The sequence below is a fragment of the Chiloscyllium punctatum genome, chromosome 45 (assembly GCF_047496795.1).
Source record: "Chiloscyllium punctatum isolate Juve2018m chromosome 45, sChiPun1.3, whole genome shotgun sequence".
Taxonomy (NCBI): domain Eukaryota; kingdom Metazoa; phylum Chordata; class Chondrichthyes; order Orectolobiformes; family Hemiscylliidae; genus Chiloscyllium; species Chiloscyllium punctatum.
The window spans coordinates 54,823,131-54,836,951 of NC_092783.1; the positions used below are offsets into that span (position 1 = coordinate 54,823,131).

The 13,821-nt window shown below is 44.4% G+C and overlaps 1 protein-coding gene across 10 annotated transcripts in view; it reads right to left on the reverse strand.

The window, feature by feature from the left end:
* Positions 1 to 735: 735 nt before the first annotated feature.
* plekha6 (pleckstrin homology domain containing, family A member 6) overlaps positions 736 to 13,821 on the reverse strand; it is a 344,270-nt gene continuing 331,184 nt past the window's right edge. For 9 of the 10 annotated variants that reach the window (XM_072563810.1, XM_072563807.1, XM_072563813.1 and 6 more), the window contains 7 exons: positions 12,579 to 12,688; positions 11,902 to 12,096; positions 10,997 to 11,158; positions 9,399 to 9,532; positions 6,678 to 6,820; positions 4,759 to 4,863; positions 736 to 2,495 (listed from right to left, as the gene is read on the reverse strand). In XM_072563810.1, the coding sequence (XP_072419911.1) occupies positions 4,763 to 4,863; positions 6,678 to 6,820; positions 9,399 to 9,532; positions 10,997 to 11,158; positions 11,902 to 12,096; positions 12,579 to 12,688 (845 nt within the window). In that variant the 3' untranslated portion in view covers positions 736 to 2,495; positions 4,759 to 4,762. The remainder of the gene's footprint in view (positions 2,496 to 4,758; positions 4,864 to 6,677; positions 6,821 to 9,398; positions 9,533 to 10,996; positions 11,159 to 11,901; positions 12,097 to 12,578; positions 12,689 to 13,821) is intronic. The other variant, XM_072563808.1, reaches the window with a different exon arrangement.

The following is a 13,821-nucleotide window of genomic DNA, read 5'->3' on the forward strand; positions in this document are numbered from 1 at the left end:
ACAACAAAGGAGAACCCTTATAAAATTCCTCTTCCACAATCGCTAAAGAGACTCTCTTTAATGAGAATCAAGTTGCTCAATGGCGCTGACATTCTAGAAGACCATCACAAGACTGACATTAACTCAGAGCTGATAAATAACTGCCATGTATTCTCAACTGCACCACACTCATTCCTCAACTTGACTGAAGAAGATCCCCCAAGCACATTTCAACTATCCCTGACGCTCACCAGAGCTAATGCCTTCAACAAAACTAGATTTCCTGCTGCAAACTCTGCCGCGGCTTCTAGTATTGACCTTCTGCCCAAATTTCTCCCCTTCATCCACATGACCCAAATCCTTATCCCCATCCTTGCTACCACAAAGAGTTGGAGAACTGCTAAAAAGTGTGTGTCCAACTGGGTGCAAACTTCACAGTGGAGTACACAGGGAGCCCAATTCAGTCCTTTTCTAACTTCTGGCAACTCTACGTTCTTCAGGATTGATGGCAGTGTGAGAGCGGTTAAATGGAAAAATGTCTTAAGGAGCTTATAAGCAAAAAACTGACTGGTCACAATCATGTTATCAGTGCTGGCCTTAATAGAAAGCAGTCTGAAACTGACTGAACCAGTGCCTCCATGGAGAGATATCAGGTTGGTTGTCACATGTCAGATGGCTACACAGTGCGACCTCAGACTGACAAGACAGCCAATTGACAACAGGACTGGGCAAAGGAGAAGCTCAGTGCTTTGTAAATTCTGGCATAAACTTTTCATCTTTATACAACACATATGTACAGAGAGAAGGTTCAGAGTTATACTGTGCAACAGTTTAACCCAACTGTGATGGAAGTTTCCCATATTACATTCAGATCTCCCATTAAACAAGCTGGACTTAGCCTATTTAGCAAGTCACAGAAAAGCTCATCAACAGTCAGTCAACAAGTACTCGTTGAATTTGACACAAGCTCTGTAAAATTGAGTCTTCCTCTTAACTTTGTTTTCCATCGCTGCCATGACAACACAAGTAGCTGAGGCCATTGCTAATGAGAAGGCACACTGACATGTATTGATAAAACGGGTTCAGCCACATTTTCGAACAGACATGAAGATTGAGCTAGTTTACACTTGACTACCAAAGCCCACATTTTTATTTTGCAGCCTCTCCCAAATAGGCTTCTCAAAATAGTCAACAAAAGAAAGTTAACAGGAAAGCAGAGATCGAGGAGGTAATATATTTGCAAATTTCTGCGTTATTCTGATGTAAATTATTCACTGAGAGAATCTGCTGATTGACACCTGTAAGAGTAACAGGTTTGGAAGAGAAGGAAAGTCAAGAAGGGTATTTGTTTGCTTTTTTGAGGGGAAATAATATACTTGACCTTTGAACATGTGTTTCTGTGCCTCAATCTATTCCTTTAGATAGGTGTACAGTAAAACCTTCATAAGGCGCCTACACTTTCACTGAACACATCAATTACTGACCCACCTGTACACTTTGGGAGAGGGAAGGACTTCAGCTGGCTATGCAGGGTATGCAACCAAGTATAGTGTCTGAAGCAAGATCAGGATTGGTTCCGATCACTGGAAAGGGCAGGGGGAATCTCTCTGCTCTCCTTCTTCAACCATCAGTAGATAGTTGACAGTGAAAATCACACTGGCATCATGGGATTCAAACGGTGATCAGTGCCACAAGTAATTACCCACTCACTCTATCCTCATGCCCCCTGGTAAGGTCAGTGCTGGTGGGCATCAACTTTGTATGAAATGACCATTCCCCTGGTACTCCAAGCTCTGCTATCAAGTCCCTGTCAGACAGTTTGTCCAACTTCCTTCTCCTGGATACCTACTGGCAAGGGAGATGATACTGAGATGAATTGTTTTTTTCAACAAATAAAGTTATCTATCTTCTGGGAATCTAGGGCACTTCTCCTCCCTAATCACTCACAAGCTTCCTCTTGGGGTTCTGCTTGTCATCAGCTAACAGGCCTGTTTTTGCTGCACATACCAGCTTCCAGAATAATGTGCAGTTCCAAATGAACCTCAGTTAACTCCGTGCCCTCTTCCTCTCAAAGATACAGCAGGAATCTAATGAAAATACTTGGTCCCTCTTATAACTTTTATAAATACAGTATTAATCATTTTTAACGTAAGTATTTTCCCCGGCATATAATGAGAGCGTTTATAAAGTACAAAATGCATTCATAGACTTTCCTTCCGGTCGAAACCTCAATCTTACAGTGGTAGCCCAGGTTCCTCAGAATTCATTGCTCAAACACAAAATAAAATCAGATCACGTGAAGTACTAAAACAACAAGAAGCTCTTGGATGAATATTGGGAGGTGTTGTCTTCTTTAAATATGAAGGAGTCATTCAGTCTGGTCTCCGCTGGGTGTCAGTGGCTCTTGGACAAAGGCTCCTGCTCAGTCTGAAACTCAGTCCTTCGATGGTGTCAACGTACTACAGATAGTCTTCAGTACGTCGACCCGTGATACTTGATGGCAGCAACAGCTTGAGCTGCAAAAGAAATACGTATTAAATGGTCTTGCTGCACGGTGTAGCTGATCAGCTCTTAACTCTCCATCACTTAAGGACATTAAAATGAAGAGGAAAGAGACTCTGATGTAAATAAAATCAAGAATGCATAGACTACAAATCACTTACTTTATAACATTTAGCAAGTGTGAAATAAATGAAAATTTCAACCAACTCAACCTGACAACATATGATCTTTGAATAAGAATACAAAGTGCAAATTGCAGTAGCCCTTTATAAATTATAAATTAAGGGGACATGTATTTTACAAGGCATTGCTGTTATTCAAATGTTGAAATCATAATTCTGTAACCCTTTTGCTACTTTGTACTTTTAGTTTAGTGATATGTTGTGTCTTATCAGTTTTACTTCTATCCTTTGTCATAATTCAGCATTTGCGACCCTGATGATTTGTCAACAAACATTTAAAGACCAAAGGAGGCACATCCCAGATACCAAGAGCACTGAGTATTGAGAAAGTCAACTTTGGAAGGGAGTGGATTGAGAGGGGACCTTATGCAAGACGATAAAAAATATTTTCAAAATGAAATTATTAGTATTAGGGTTCTGAACCAATCCATTTTGGTCAGGCGTCCTACCAGAATTGGCATGTGTTTCCCCCGGGGGATCATTCTGGAGAAATGGCCTTTGTACACAGGACTCCTGTGTGTCTGGGACTCTGGCAATTATGAGCTTGCAATTGCATGGTTGGGCACTGCCAGTTCCTCCGAATAAGGAAGAACAGTTATGAAGAAAGTTGAGACTGAAGACAATTGTCCAGAAGCTCTGAGTCAACAGCTGGAGTGGGGCAAGTCCACACTACCCCTCCAGCAGCAATTCACTCCCCTACCTCAGAACTGCACTTCCCATGGCCAATCCACCCTAACCTGCACATCTTTGCATTGTGGGAGGAAACCAGAATACCCAGAGGAACCCCTTGTAGACATGGGGAGAATGTGCAAGCTCCATACAGTCACCTAAGGCTGGGATCGAACCCACTGAGCCATCATGCCATCCAGCTTGGATGGGAGCATGCAGGTGGTGGTGCTCCCATGTATCTGCTGCCCTTGTCCTAGATGGTCATGATTGTGGGTTTGGAAGGTGTTGTCAAAGGGGTGCTGGTGAATTTCTGCAATGCATCTCACTGTAGAAGATACATACTGCTGATGATGGAGGGAGTGAATGTCTGTGAATGTGGTGCCAATCGATCAGGCTGCTTCATCTTGAAATGGTGTCGAACTTCTTGAGTGTTGTTGGAGCTACCCCCATCCAGGCAAGTGGGGAGTATTCTATCGCACTCTTGTCTTGTGCCTTGTAGATTTGCGGAGTCAGGTGGTGAGTTGTTCATTGCAGGATTCCAAGCCCCTGATCTGCTCTGGTAGCCACAGCACTGATATGGTGAGTCCAGCTGAGTCAATGGTAACCCCTGATGTTGATAGTGGGAATTCAGTAACGATAACATTATTGAACATCAGGGGAGACAGTTAGATTTTCTCTTGCTGGAAATGGTCACTGCCTGGCACTTGTAAGCCATGAATACTACTTGCCATTTGTTCGCCCAAGCCTGGATATTTTCCAGATCTTGATGCATTTGGACACAGACTGCTTCTGCCTTTGAGGAATTGTGAATGAACATTTCGTAACCATCAGTGAACATCCCTATTTCTGACCTTATGATGGAGGGAAGGTCATTAATGAAGCAGCTGAAGATGGTTAGGCCGAGGACCCTCCCCTGAGACATTCCTGCCAAGGTGTCACAGTGCAGATCCTCACAGTAGTGTCCTAGGCCCAACTTACCCTAACAATTTTGAACCTTTCCATTCCCTAGTGCTCCAAGACATAAATTACATTTCTCAACCCGGTGTACATCTAAACATTACATACCTTATTCAGGTATTGACGTCATTGAAAAACTCAACTAAGGAAATGTAATAATGTGTTCGCAAAAGTCATATTATCAAAATCATAAAATTGAACACCACATGACTTATGTCACATGATCATATGACACATGACCAAATGTTAGGTGCAAGCTTTGAGAATAAAGGAAATTGGTACAAATTGAGGAAAGGCAATTAGAAACGTGACAGGCCTTCACTGCCTAAACTTTCATAGGATCTGATGTCAATCTACCCAATTTATATCAATCACTGCATGCAGCTAATGCGTAATAAGTAGACATCATACAAGTATGTCACTCTTTTAAAGTTACAAATGATGAGTCTTTCTTTAAAAAACTGCTTACTTCTTCAGACACACATTAAATGGCTTCCATCAGTAATCTGAGGTGGCAGTGAGGAGATGGGAGATGATGGTGGGTTTGAAGAACCTGGTGCGCTTGAAGCTGGAACTAAATGGAATGAAAGCGTGGAATAAATGAAGCAAAGATGATGGCAAAAGCATTCTTTCAAAAAAAAAAATCACACCCCTAAACAAGCCCACGTGCAAAGTCTTGCATTGACAACACCCTCTTCTCCTCCTACAGTTAACTGTGACTGAATGCTGGCCGTTGCATTCTTAGCACCTGGTCGCCATACCCATTGTTCAGAGGTTCCCCAGTGTAAGTGACTGTCATTTTGCTTCCTCTGATTTGCCTTCTCTGCAGTTTCACCAACTTAAGGATCTCCATATCGACATCAGGCCACTTACCCCTTCCAACCATCATACCCCTCCCAACCCAACTCTATGGTGCCCACTCCCACAGCGTGCCCTTTACCCCTTCCTTCCCTCACCACAGGTAGACCACTTGCCGAACACTGCCTTGCCTCCCTCCATCTAGATGGCTGTCTTTGTTTCCAATCCACGTGCAACTGGCTTTCCCCTCCACAGATCATTCCTTACCCACCAACCTCCAGCAGTGCTTGACCCAGTTAAACAGGACTGCCACCACAACACAGTCTCTTCCAATGCTGTACTGAGCATGATGATTAAAGTAAATGTGGACTGAGTGAATGGCAATGGATTAAAAAGAAAATTGTTTTAGAAAAATAAAGCATCACTAAGTACTTAATGCCAAATGATAATTCATCCTGGAAATAAATTCATCCAAACTTAATAGCTGTCTGAGCTGAGCCACATTTGATTATGAAAAGCATTTGCATTTGGATAGTAATGGTAAGGGCACTTGATTATCTATCTCTAGGATGTTCTGACACCCTCTTTGCTTGACCCATTGCTGTCTTTTGGGTGACAGTACTTTGACAATAAGAATTTAAACAGAGAAACATGTTTTTCAGCCTAAGTTGACGTTTATGGTCCATGGTGTTTGTGGTGTTTGCACATTCCAGGACAATGTCCCAGGAATGCTGAAGGAACAGTGATGCATGACCAAGTCAGGATGATATGTGACTTGAAGGGGAATTTAATAAACATTCACATCTACCAGAGATGGGTGGAGAGCAGGATCTCAGTAATAATCATGAGGAATGTTCCAACTGTAGCTGGGGCATCGACATTGGGATCCTGTGGGAGTCTGGACCCTGATGGTGTCAAGGTCCCACGTGCTTGAGTGATCTTCCTGGGGGTAGACAAATCCCAGGCTGTACAGGTAGAAGGACAAATCAGACTTCCTCAGACTGTGGCCATCCAGCACCTATATCAGGAACAGTGGGTGCTGCTGGGGAAGGTGGAAGACACTAGAGGGCACGTGAAGCCTCAGGACTTCTGGTTAAAATAAAGTATGCTCAGAGCTACTGGATGATTATTATACGTGAGGTACCCTTTGATCACTTTAGGCTTAAGAAATATACCCAATTCCTTCTTGAAAATACTCAATGCTTTGTCCTGAATGACTTTTTGGGCTGAGAATTCCACAGGCTCATCACCGGCTGGGTGAAGACAATTCTTCTCAACACCATTTTAAACGGCCTATCCCATATCTCCAGATTGTCACCCTTAATTCAGGAGTCCCTGGTCATTGAAAACATCCTTCCTGTGTTTACCCAGCATGGCCTTGTTAGAAATTCTAGAGGTTTCTATGAAATCCCCGCATTCTTCTGAACTCTGGTGAATCGTGTCCTAACCGAGGCAGTCTCTCTCTCTCTCTCCAGAAGTCAGTCCTGCCATCCCAGTTACCAGTCTGGTAAGAGGCCTCTGCTCCACCCCAATAAAGGCCTGAACTCATTCATTTCCAGCGCACAAGCAGAGCGTGACCGCATGTGTTACCTGATAAGAGCCGGCTGCGTCTGGATGCCTCTGTGGCCAGAGCACAGGAGATCTCGATCCTCTTCTCCTGCTCCTGGAGTTGGAGCTCAGGGTCTAGGTTGGTGTCGGTCAGCCCTTCATTTAAGGGGATGATGTTCTGCAAGCTGACATCACACAGACCATTCACTCTGCTGTCCAAATATGCGCAGTGTCCTTCTCCCATCGTCCTTCCCGCCCAGCCCAAATCCAAATGAGCTACTCATTGCAGGAATGTCCCTTCACTGCCTTCTCCCCCATCCTGCATTGTGAACAAAAGCAGACAGCGCTGGAGACACTCAGCAGCATCTGTAGAGACAGAGTTCAGTCTGACTCTCCTTCGGAACCTCTGACAAAAGCGTCCCTGGACTCGGGATGTTAACTCTGTTTCTCTCTCTGCAGACGCTAGGACAAAGTGAGGACTGCAAATGCTGGAGTGAAGGCCCGAAACATTGACTCTCCTGCTGTGCTTTTCCAGCGCCACACTTTTCATCTCTGCAGGTGCTACCAGACCTGCTGAGTTTCTCCAGCACTGCCTGTCCTTGTTTCAGATTCCCAATGGCCACAGTTTCTTGCCTTTATTGCGCTGAGGACAGTTGGGCACCATGGGTAACAGTGGAAGTCACCATCTCCCTCCCGCTGTCAAAACTATTTTAAAATCATTACATTGCTCATGCAGATGATGACGCCAAATTAGATGTTGAAAACTGCTTGTCAATAGGAAAAGGGACATTCTAATTACATGGGGGAATTCAAGATTCAAAAATTATACACGCACATACTTCAAACAAACCTTTGTACTGTTCTGCCTGAAGGACAGTTTTTTTTTAATATCAAAAGCCATTTTCAGGAGGTGGCATTAACGGTGGTGGTAATGACGCATTTCCATCCTGAATAGATGTGATTTTGTACATTGGGGAAGACCTTTAGGCCATTTCAAATGGCTATTAAAAATCCACGTCGCTATGACTCACAGGCCAAGTAGGTGAAGGCATAACAGATTTCACAGAAACGGAGAAACTCAGAGCAGGAGAAGGCCATTTGGCCCTTTGAGCTTGTTCTGTTATTCAAATGATCACGGCTGATCATTCAACACCAGTCCCTGCTTCCGCTTTCTCCACATACACTTTGATCCCTTTACTCTTAAGAGTGTATGGAATAAGCTGTCAGAGAAAATGGTGGGGGGTGGTACAATTACAACATTTAAAAGAATCTGGATGGGCATATGAATAGGAAGGGTTTACAGGGACCAACTGCTTGCAAATGGGACTAGAACAGTTTAGTATATCTGGTTGGCATGGACAAGTTGGACCAAGATCTGGGAATGCGGGTCCATTGTACCCTGAAGATTGCTGCACAGGTAGATAGAGTGGTCAAGAAGACATAGGATATGCTTGCCTTCATTGGACAGGGTATTGAGTACAACAGCTGGTAGGTCATGTTAAAGTTATACATTGGTTCGGCCGCATTTAGAATCTGTGTACAGTTCAGGGCGCCACATTACCAAAATGATGCGGACACTTTGGAGAGGGTACAGAGAAGGTTTACAATGACGTTGCCTGGTATGGAAGGATCTAGCTATGAAGACAGGTTGAGTAGGTTACATTTGTTTTCATTAGGAAAAAGGAGATTGAGGCAGGACCTGATTGAGGTTTACAAAATCATGAAGGGTATAGAAGGGTGGATACAGATAAGCTTTTTCCCCAAGGTGAAGGATTCGATTATGAAAGGTCATGCTTTCAAGGTGGGAAGTGAACAGTTTAAGGGGAATACACACAGCAAGTACTTTACACAGAGGGTGGTGTGTGTCTGGAACGTGTTGCCAGCAGAGGTGGTAGAGGTAGGCATGGTAGATTCACTTAAGATCCGTCTGGATAAATGCATGAGGAGGTTGGGAGCAGAGAGATACAGATGCTTAGGAATTGGGTGACAGGTTTAGACAGTAGATTTGGATCAGTTCAGGCTTGGAGGGCCAAAGAGCCTGCTCCTGCTTCTGGGCTGTAAATTTTCTTTGTTTTTCTTTGTTTCTTGTGCTGTATGACTCTATGACTATACCTAACTCTTTCATGAAAACATTCAATGTTTTGGCCTCCACAGCTTTCTGTGGCAGAGAATTCCACAGGCTCCCCACTCTCTGGGTGAAGACATTTCTCCTCATCTCGGTCCTAGATTGCCTATCGCCCATTCGAAATCTTCAGCACTGAAATTGAGTTATTTTGGACTCAAAGTTAACTTTGATTCTCTCTTCATAGACCTGCTGAGTTTCTCCAGCATTTGTTTTGCTTGTAACTGACTCTAACAGTTCTCACTGTCATGGGGTCATAGTGATTTCCAGTCCTCAAGTTGGGGGCCACAGTGCGAGAGGTTTGGAAGCACTGGCCCACAGCCACATAGCAGAGGCCTAATTACTAACTCTTAGGGAATAACAATGCCCCTTACCCAGTGTTAATGCATTTAACCAGTCAAAGCTAATGTAACCTGCTATTATGTAATAACACTTCTTGTTACTCAAGTAAACACCTTTTCTGTTGACTGATTAGTAGTTAATCCTTCACCACTGAATACAAGTCCCAGAGACTACAACAAGAAGACTGCTGGGAGCAAATCAGTCTATAGAGGATCCCATTATAACCAGGTGCTAACTATAGACATCTCTTACAACACCCAGGCTTTGGTAAACTCCCCCATAGTTCAGCAATTCGGTACCTGGATTTTGCGATGAGTGTTTTGATTCGTTCCACTTTCTTCTGCTTCTCTTTGAGCTCCTCTGGACTGAGAGGAAGCTCAGGTTCAATTTCAATGTATCGCTCTGGAATGAAGACTTTGTCTGGTGTGGACAACTGTACATGAGAGAATCAATCAGGACAAAAACGAGTAAACATTCACAAGCCCTGTAACAAGGGAACAAGTAAGCCATCCAGTACACTACCTGGTCTTGCCAATACCAATTCTAAGGTGAGGTAGACCTAAATAATGATATTTATTGAAATGAACAAAGTCATGCAGGACCTGAACACAGCAGACAGGGAGAAACTGATTCCAATCTTTGTCATTGTACAGGGCACTGGATTAATATTTGAATAGAGTTATGTGCAGGTTTAGGGGAAAAGGCAGATGTGTGACTCTAAGTTATAATGCTGGAGAATCAATGCATATATGATGGGCTGAATGGCCTCTTCGTGCAATGATAATGATTCTGTGAAATCGGCTCTGGGGAACTGGATACCCTTTGCATGGAGTGCTGGGTTCAAACAGTTCATGATGAAGCAAAGCATGGGTCATAGCTATCTCAGATAGTGCCGACAGTTGATGGGAAGTCAGTGGGTAACCTCACTGTGACCATTTCTAAGGGCATTAATCCATTCTGCACACACTCCATGCTTGTCATCAGGAATCCTGTCTCTAATGGGGGAGACTCGGCTCCAACAGCCCTAGCCTATCAAAGGGCTGGCAAACTAGCCATCCAACTCTACTGTGCCACCAAGAGCACTGGTCACTGCCAAGACTGCAGTTGGCTGGGAGCAGGTGCTAGAATCTGTTGAGGTGGGGACCAGGCAGATAAGCCACAGGATCGAGGTGGAGGGAGGGTTGTAACTGTGCAGGTGGTTCGATCTGTCAGAGGACCACTTGTCTGATGAAGACAGTACCCCCTCAATCCCACCAGTTTTACTGGAGCATCGCTCCATTGTGGAAAGGCCACTCATATCCACCAACCAGCTTACATCCTGATGCTACAGCCTCTTCCAACCTCACAGTCCGTCCTATGAACCAGATTGAATTCCACCCTGGTTCACAGAGAATTGCAATACCACTGTTGCTGATGGATGGCGCCAAAGAGCCAAAAGTCCTCAACTTGGGTAGTGGGATCGACAAACCTGGTATATCTGTGGCTCTCTGTGGCTATTCCAAAGTTCACCTGCACCATTCAAAGAAGAGAAGGGAATTTCTCCCTAATTTCAAGACAATAAATTAGACTTTGCACCCATATCACTAAAACATATTTTGCCGTGCTTTGTGGAAGCTTTGCTGTGTAAGGACACTGCTGCATTTGCTAACTTCGCAAAATAAATCTATGGCAGAAAAACACAGATATCGCCAGGACACGAGAAGTGATTAATAAATGCAATGTGCCCGTCGAATGCCCCATGTCCAAAAGTAATCAATTCAATTTCTGCATGCACACCACCCTCTGTTCAGTATTTTCACTTTCCCATTCCTTTAACACTTCTCCACACTCACACTGCCTTCCACCAATTGCTCGCCATTGTGCAGAACTGCCCCTCAACACTCACAACCACACACACCTCCTTGTTGATGTCCACAGAATAGTGCTCTGGCTCCACATCCATCCTCCTGAGTCGGGCAATCTCTTCCCTTGGTGTCTCCTGGTAGTTTGCTGTGTGATCTCCCCTGACAGCTGCCTCCAGGTGACAGATATCGATCTCCGTGGTCTTACGCCGAGGAACCTGGATTGGATGGGGGGAAAGAGCAAATTTCACCTGTTGGAAGGTGACAGCTTTACTGACCCAAAACTGTCACCGACAGAATAGTCACATCATCCATTAAGAGGCTATTGATATTTTCTTTTGAGTGTGATAGGGGTTCTAATGGGACTTGGCATAAGATGGTTTCTCTGGGTTTTTTGATGGGACTTGTCGAAGATGGTTTCTCTGGGTTCTAATGGGATGTGGCATCAGATGTTTCTCTGAGTTCTAATGAGACTCGGTGCAAGATGGCTTCTCTTGGTTCTAATGACACCTGATGCAAGGTGGTTTCTCTGAGTTCAAATGGCGTAAGATGGTTTCTCTGGGTCGAGAAGGCTGGACCTTCATTGTAACCTCAGTCAGCGCATTAACCGGACCCACCGTCTCGGTGTTACTCTGCATCACAAACCAGCCATCAAGCCAACTGAGCTAATCAACCCCTCTAAAGCTGATCATTAATAAAATGTTAAATTATATTGTTAAGATACATTAGTGAAGGGCATTGGGTAATCAAGTACCTAGAGCACTTATAACGGGAGACCACTGGGACATGGGAGGCAGTAGGTAGGAATTAGACATTGGCAGTGCTATATCCTGTCATTTAATTTACACTAAAGGAAAGTATTAGCATCTAGTTTCATGCTTCACCAACTGGCTTGGGGTTGACTTAACCAGGGACAGTTTCCTGGCAGGCCCTGGTTAGGGTGAAACATGCAGTGCCATACCGTGACTCTCCGAGCAATGGGCTTCGGGCTGCTCGTGCCCACAGCCATCAGCTGACCCGACGTTAGGGTTAGGCTCCGCCTTTTGGTGTTCCCTCGGAGCGACCCATTCTGGTGACGCTTCATGCGCTCTGCTTGTTCCTCCACACTCATCTTGCATTTTGGGTCATTGGGGTACCCGCTGCCTTTTGACTTTTCCTTTTGCAGAAAGATAAGAAAGACCTGTCATCAGGGGAGAGGAGTCAGACAGCAACAAACCAGCAACAGTCACTCTCAGTAAGACCTGACCCAGCCAGATAGCTTCAAGACAGGTGAAGTCTCACCTCAAAATAATTATAAGCCAGTGAAAATAATTTGTTATCTTCCTGTTGTTATTGTTAACTCTATCAAGGAAGTTCAATGGGGAAACAAACAGAGAGAGGCCTTTCATAGTCTGAAACCTGTGTTGCCGTTTAATTAAATCATGAACCTAACTCCATTGATCCTTCTCAAGAGCAAGTAGGGATAAGCAGCAGGTGTTGGCCCAGCCAGTGAAGTCCATGACCCGCAAATGAATAAAGAAACCCCACCATATCCCTTAAAATACCCCTATTGAAGCCGCTACCCAAGGGGAAGAGGGTGGTAGGGAGCAGGCAAGAAATTTTCGTTGTGATCGTCAGTCAAGCCACCTACATACTTACTCGTGCCTGCGAATCGTAAATCACTTTATCATTACTCCGAACAGCAAGGGAGGATGGAGATGGAGAAACTTCCTCTGGAGGTGATTTGGTCCTTGGAGGAACAACACCTACTGTAGAATCAAATGGGAATACAGGTTAGAGAGCTATGTCAATGTAGCTTTGAAGTGATCTTCTGAAGAGCATTCTAGTAACCAAACAAAACAATAATGAATTTCTAATGAGATCCTTCTGCTTGTCTATCGTAACTTTGAGGAAATGTTAATAATAAACACATTAATCACTATTACAAATAGGAGGTTGACTCTTAGACGCCCATTAAATTAGCTGAGCAAGTCACTTGCTTGTATCAAACTGGTACTAAAGCTGACAAAAGGAATGAAAACCAATGGACAGTATCGTCGCACACACAAACCTGTTGACCCTCCAAGCTCCCCTTGCTGATGTCCGGGGGTTTGTGCCAAAATTGGGAGAGTTGCCTCACAGACTGGTCAAGCAAACGTCTGATACAGTCACTGGATCATACCTTACAGACAATCTCTTCCAATCACCATCACCATCCCTGGGTTTCTCCTGTCCCACCAGCAGGACAGACCCAGTAGAGGTGGTGGCACAATGGTAAATACTGTAGTCAGGAGGGAGTTCTCGACATTGACTCCGGACACTATGAAATCTCAGGTCAAACAAGAGCAAGGACATTTCCTACTGAATACCATTTACCATCTTCCTCTGGTTAATGAGCCCTTCATGGTGAATAATGCACGAGGGAAACACTGAGGGTGGCATGAGGGGTTTAAACGTCAACCAGCAGCGCCTGTACTGATCGAGCTGGTTGGGTCCTAAAGTACACAGCCACTCGACTGGATCCACGGCAAATAACTAAAGAACCAACAAAAGGGAAAAACATACTCCACCTCATCCTCATCAATCCATCTTCTTTTGATTCATTTACTTATGACTGCATCAGTAAGAATGACCACTGCACAGTCCTTATGGATATAAAGTTCTGGTTTCACATTGAGGATGCCCTCCATCATGCTGTGTGGCACTACCATCGAGCTAAATGGGATAGATTTGAAACAGATCAAGCAACTCAAGGTAGAGCATCCATGAGGCTCTGTGGGCCATCAGCAGCAGCAGAACTGTATTCAGCCCCGACCTGTAATGTCATCCCCTCATTTACCATTGGCATCAAGCCAGGGGATAAAGCCTGTTTCAATGAGGAGTGCAGCGTGGCATGCTACAA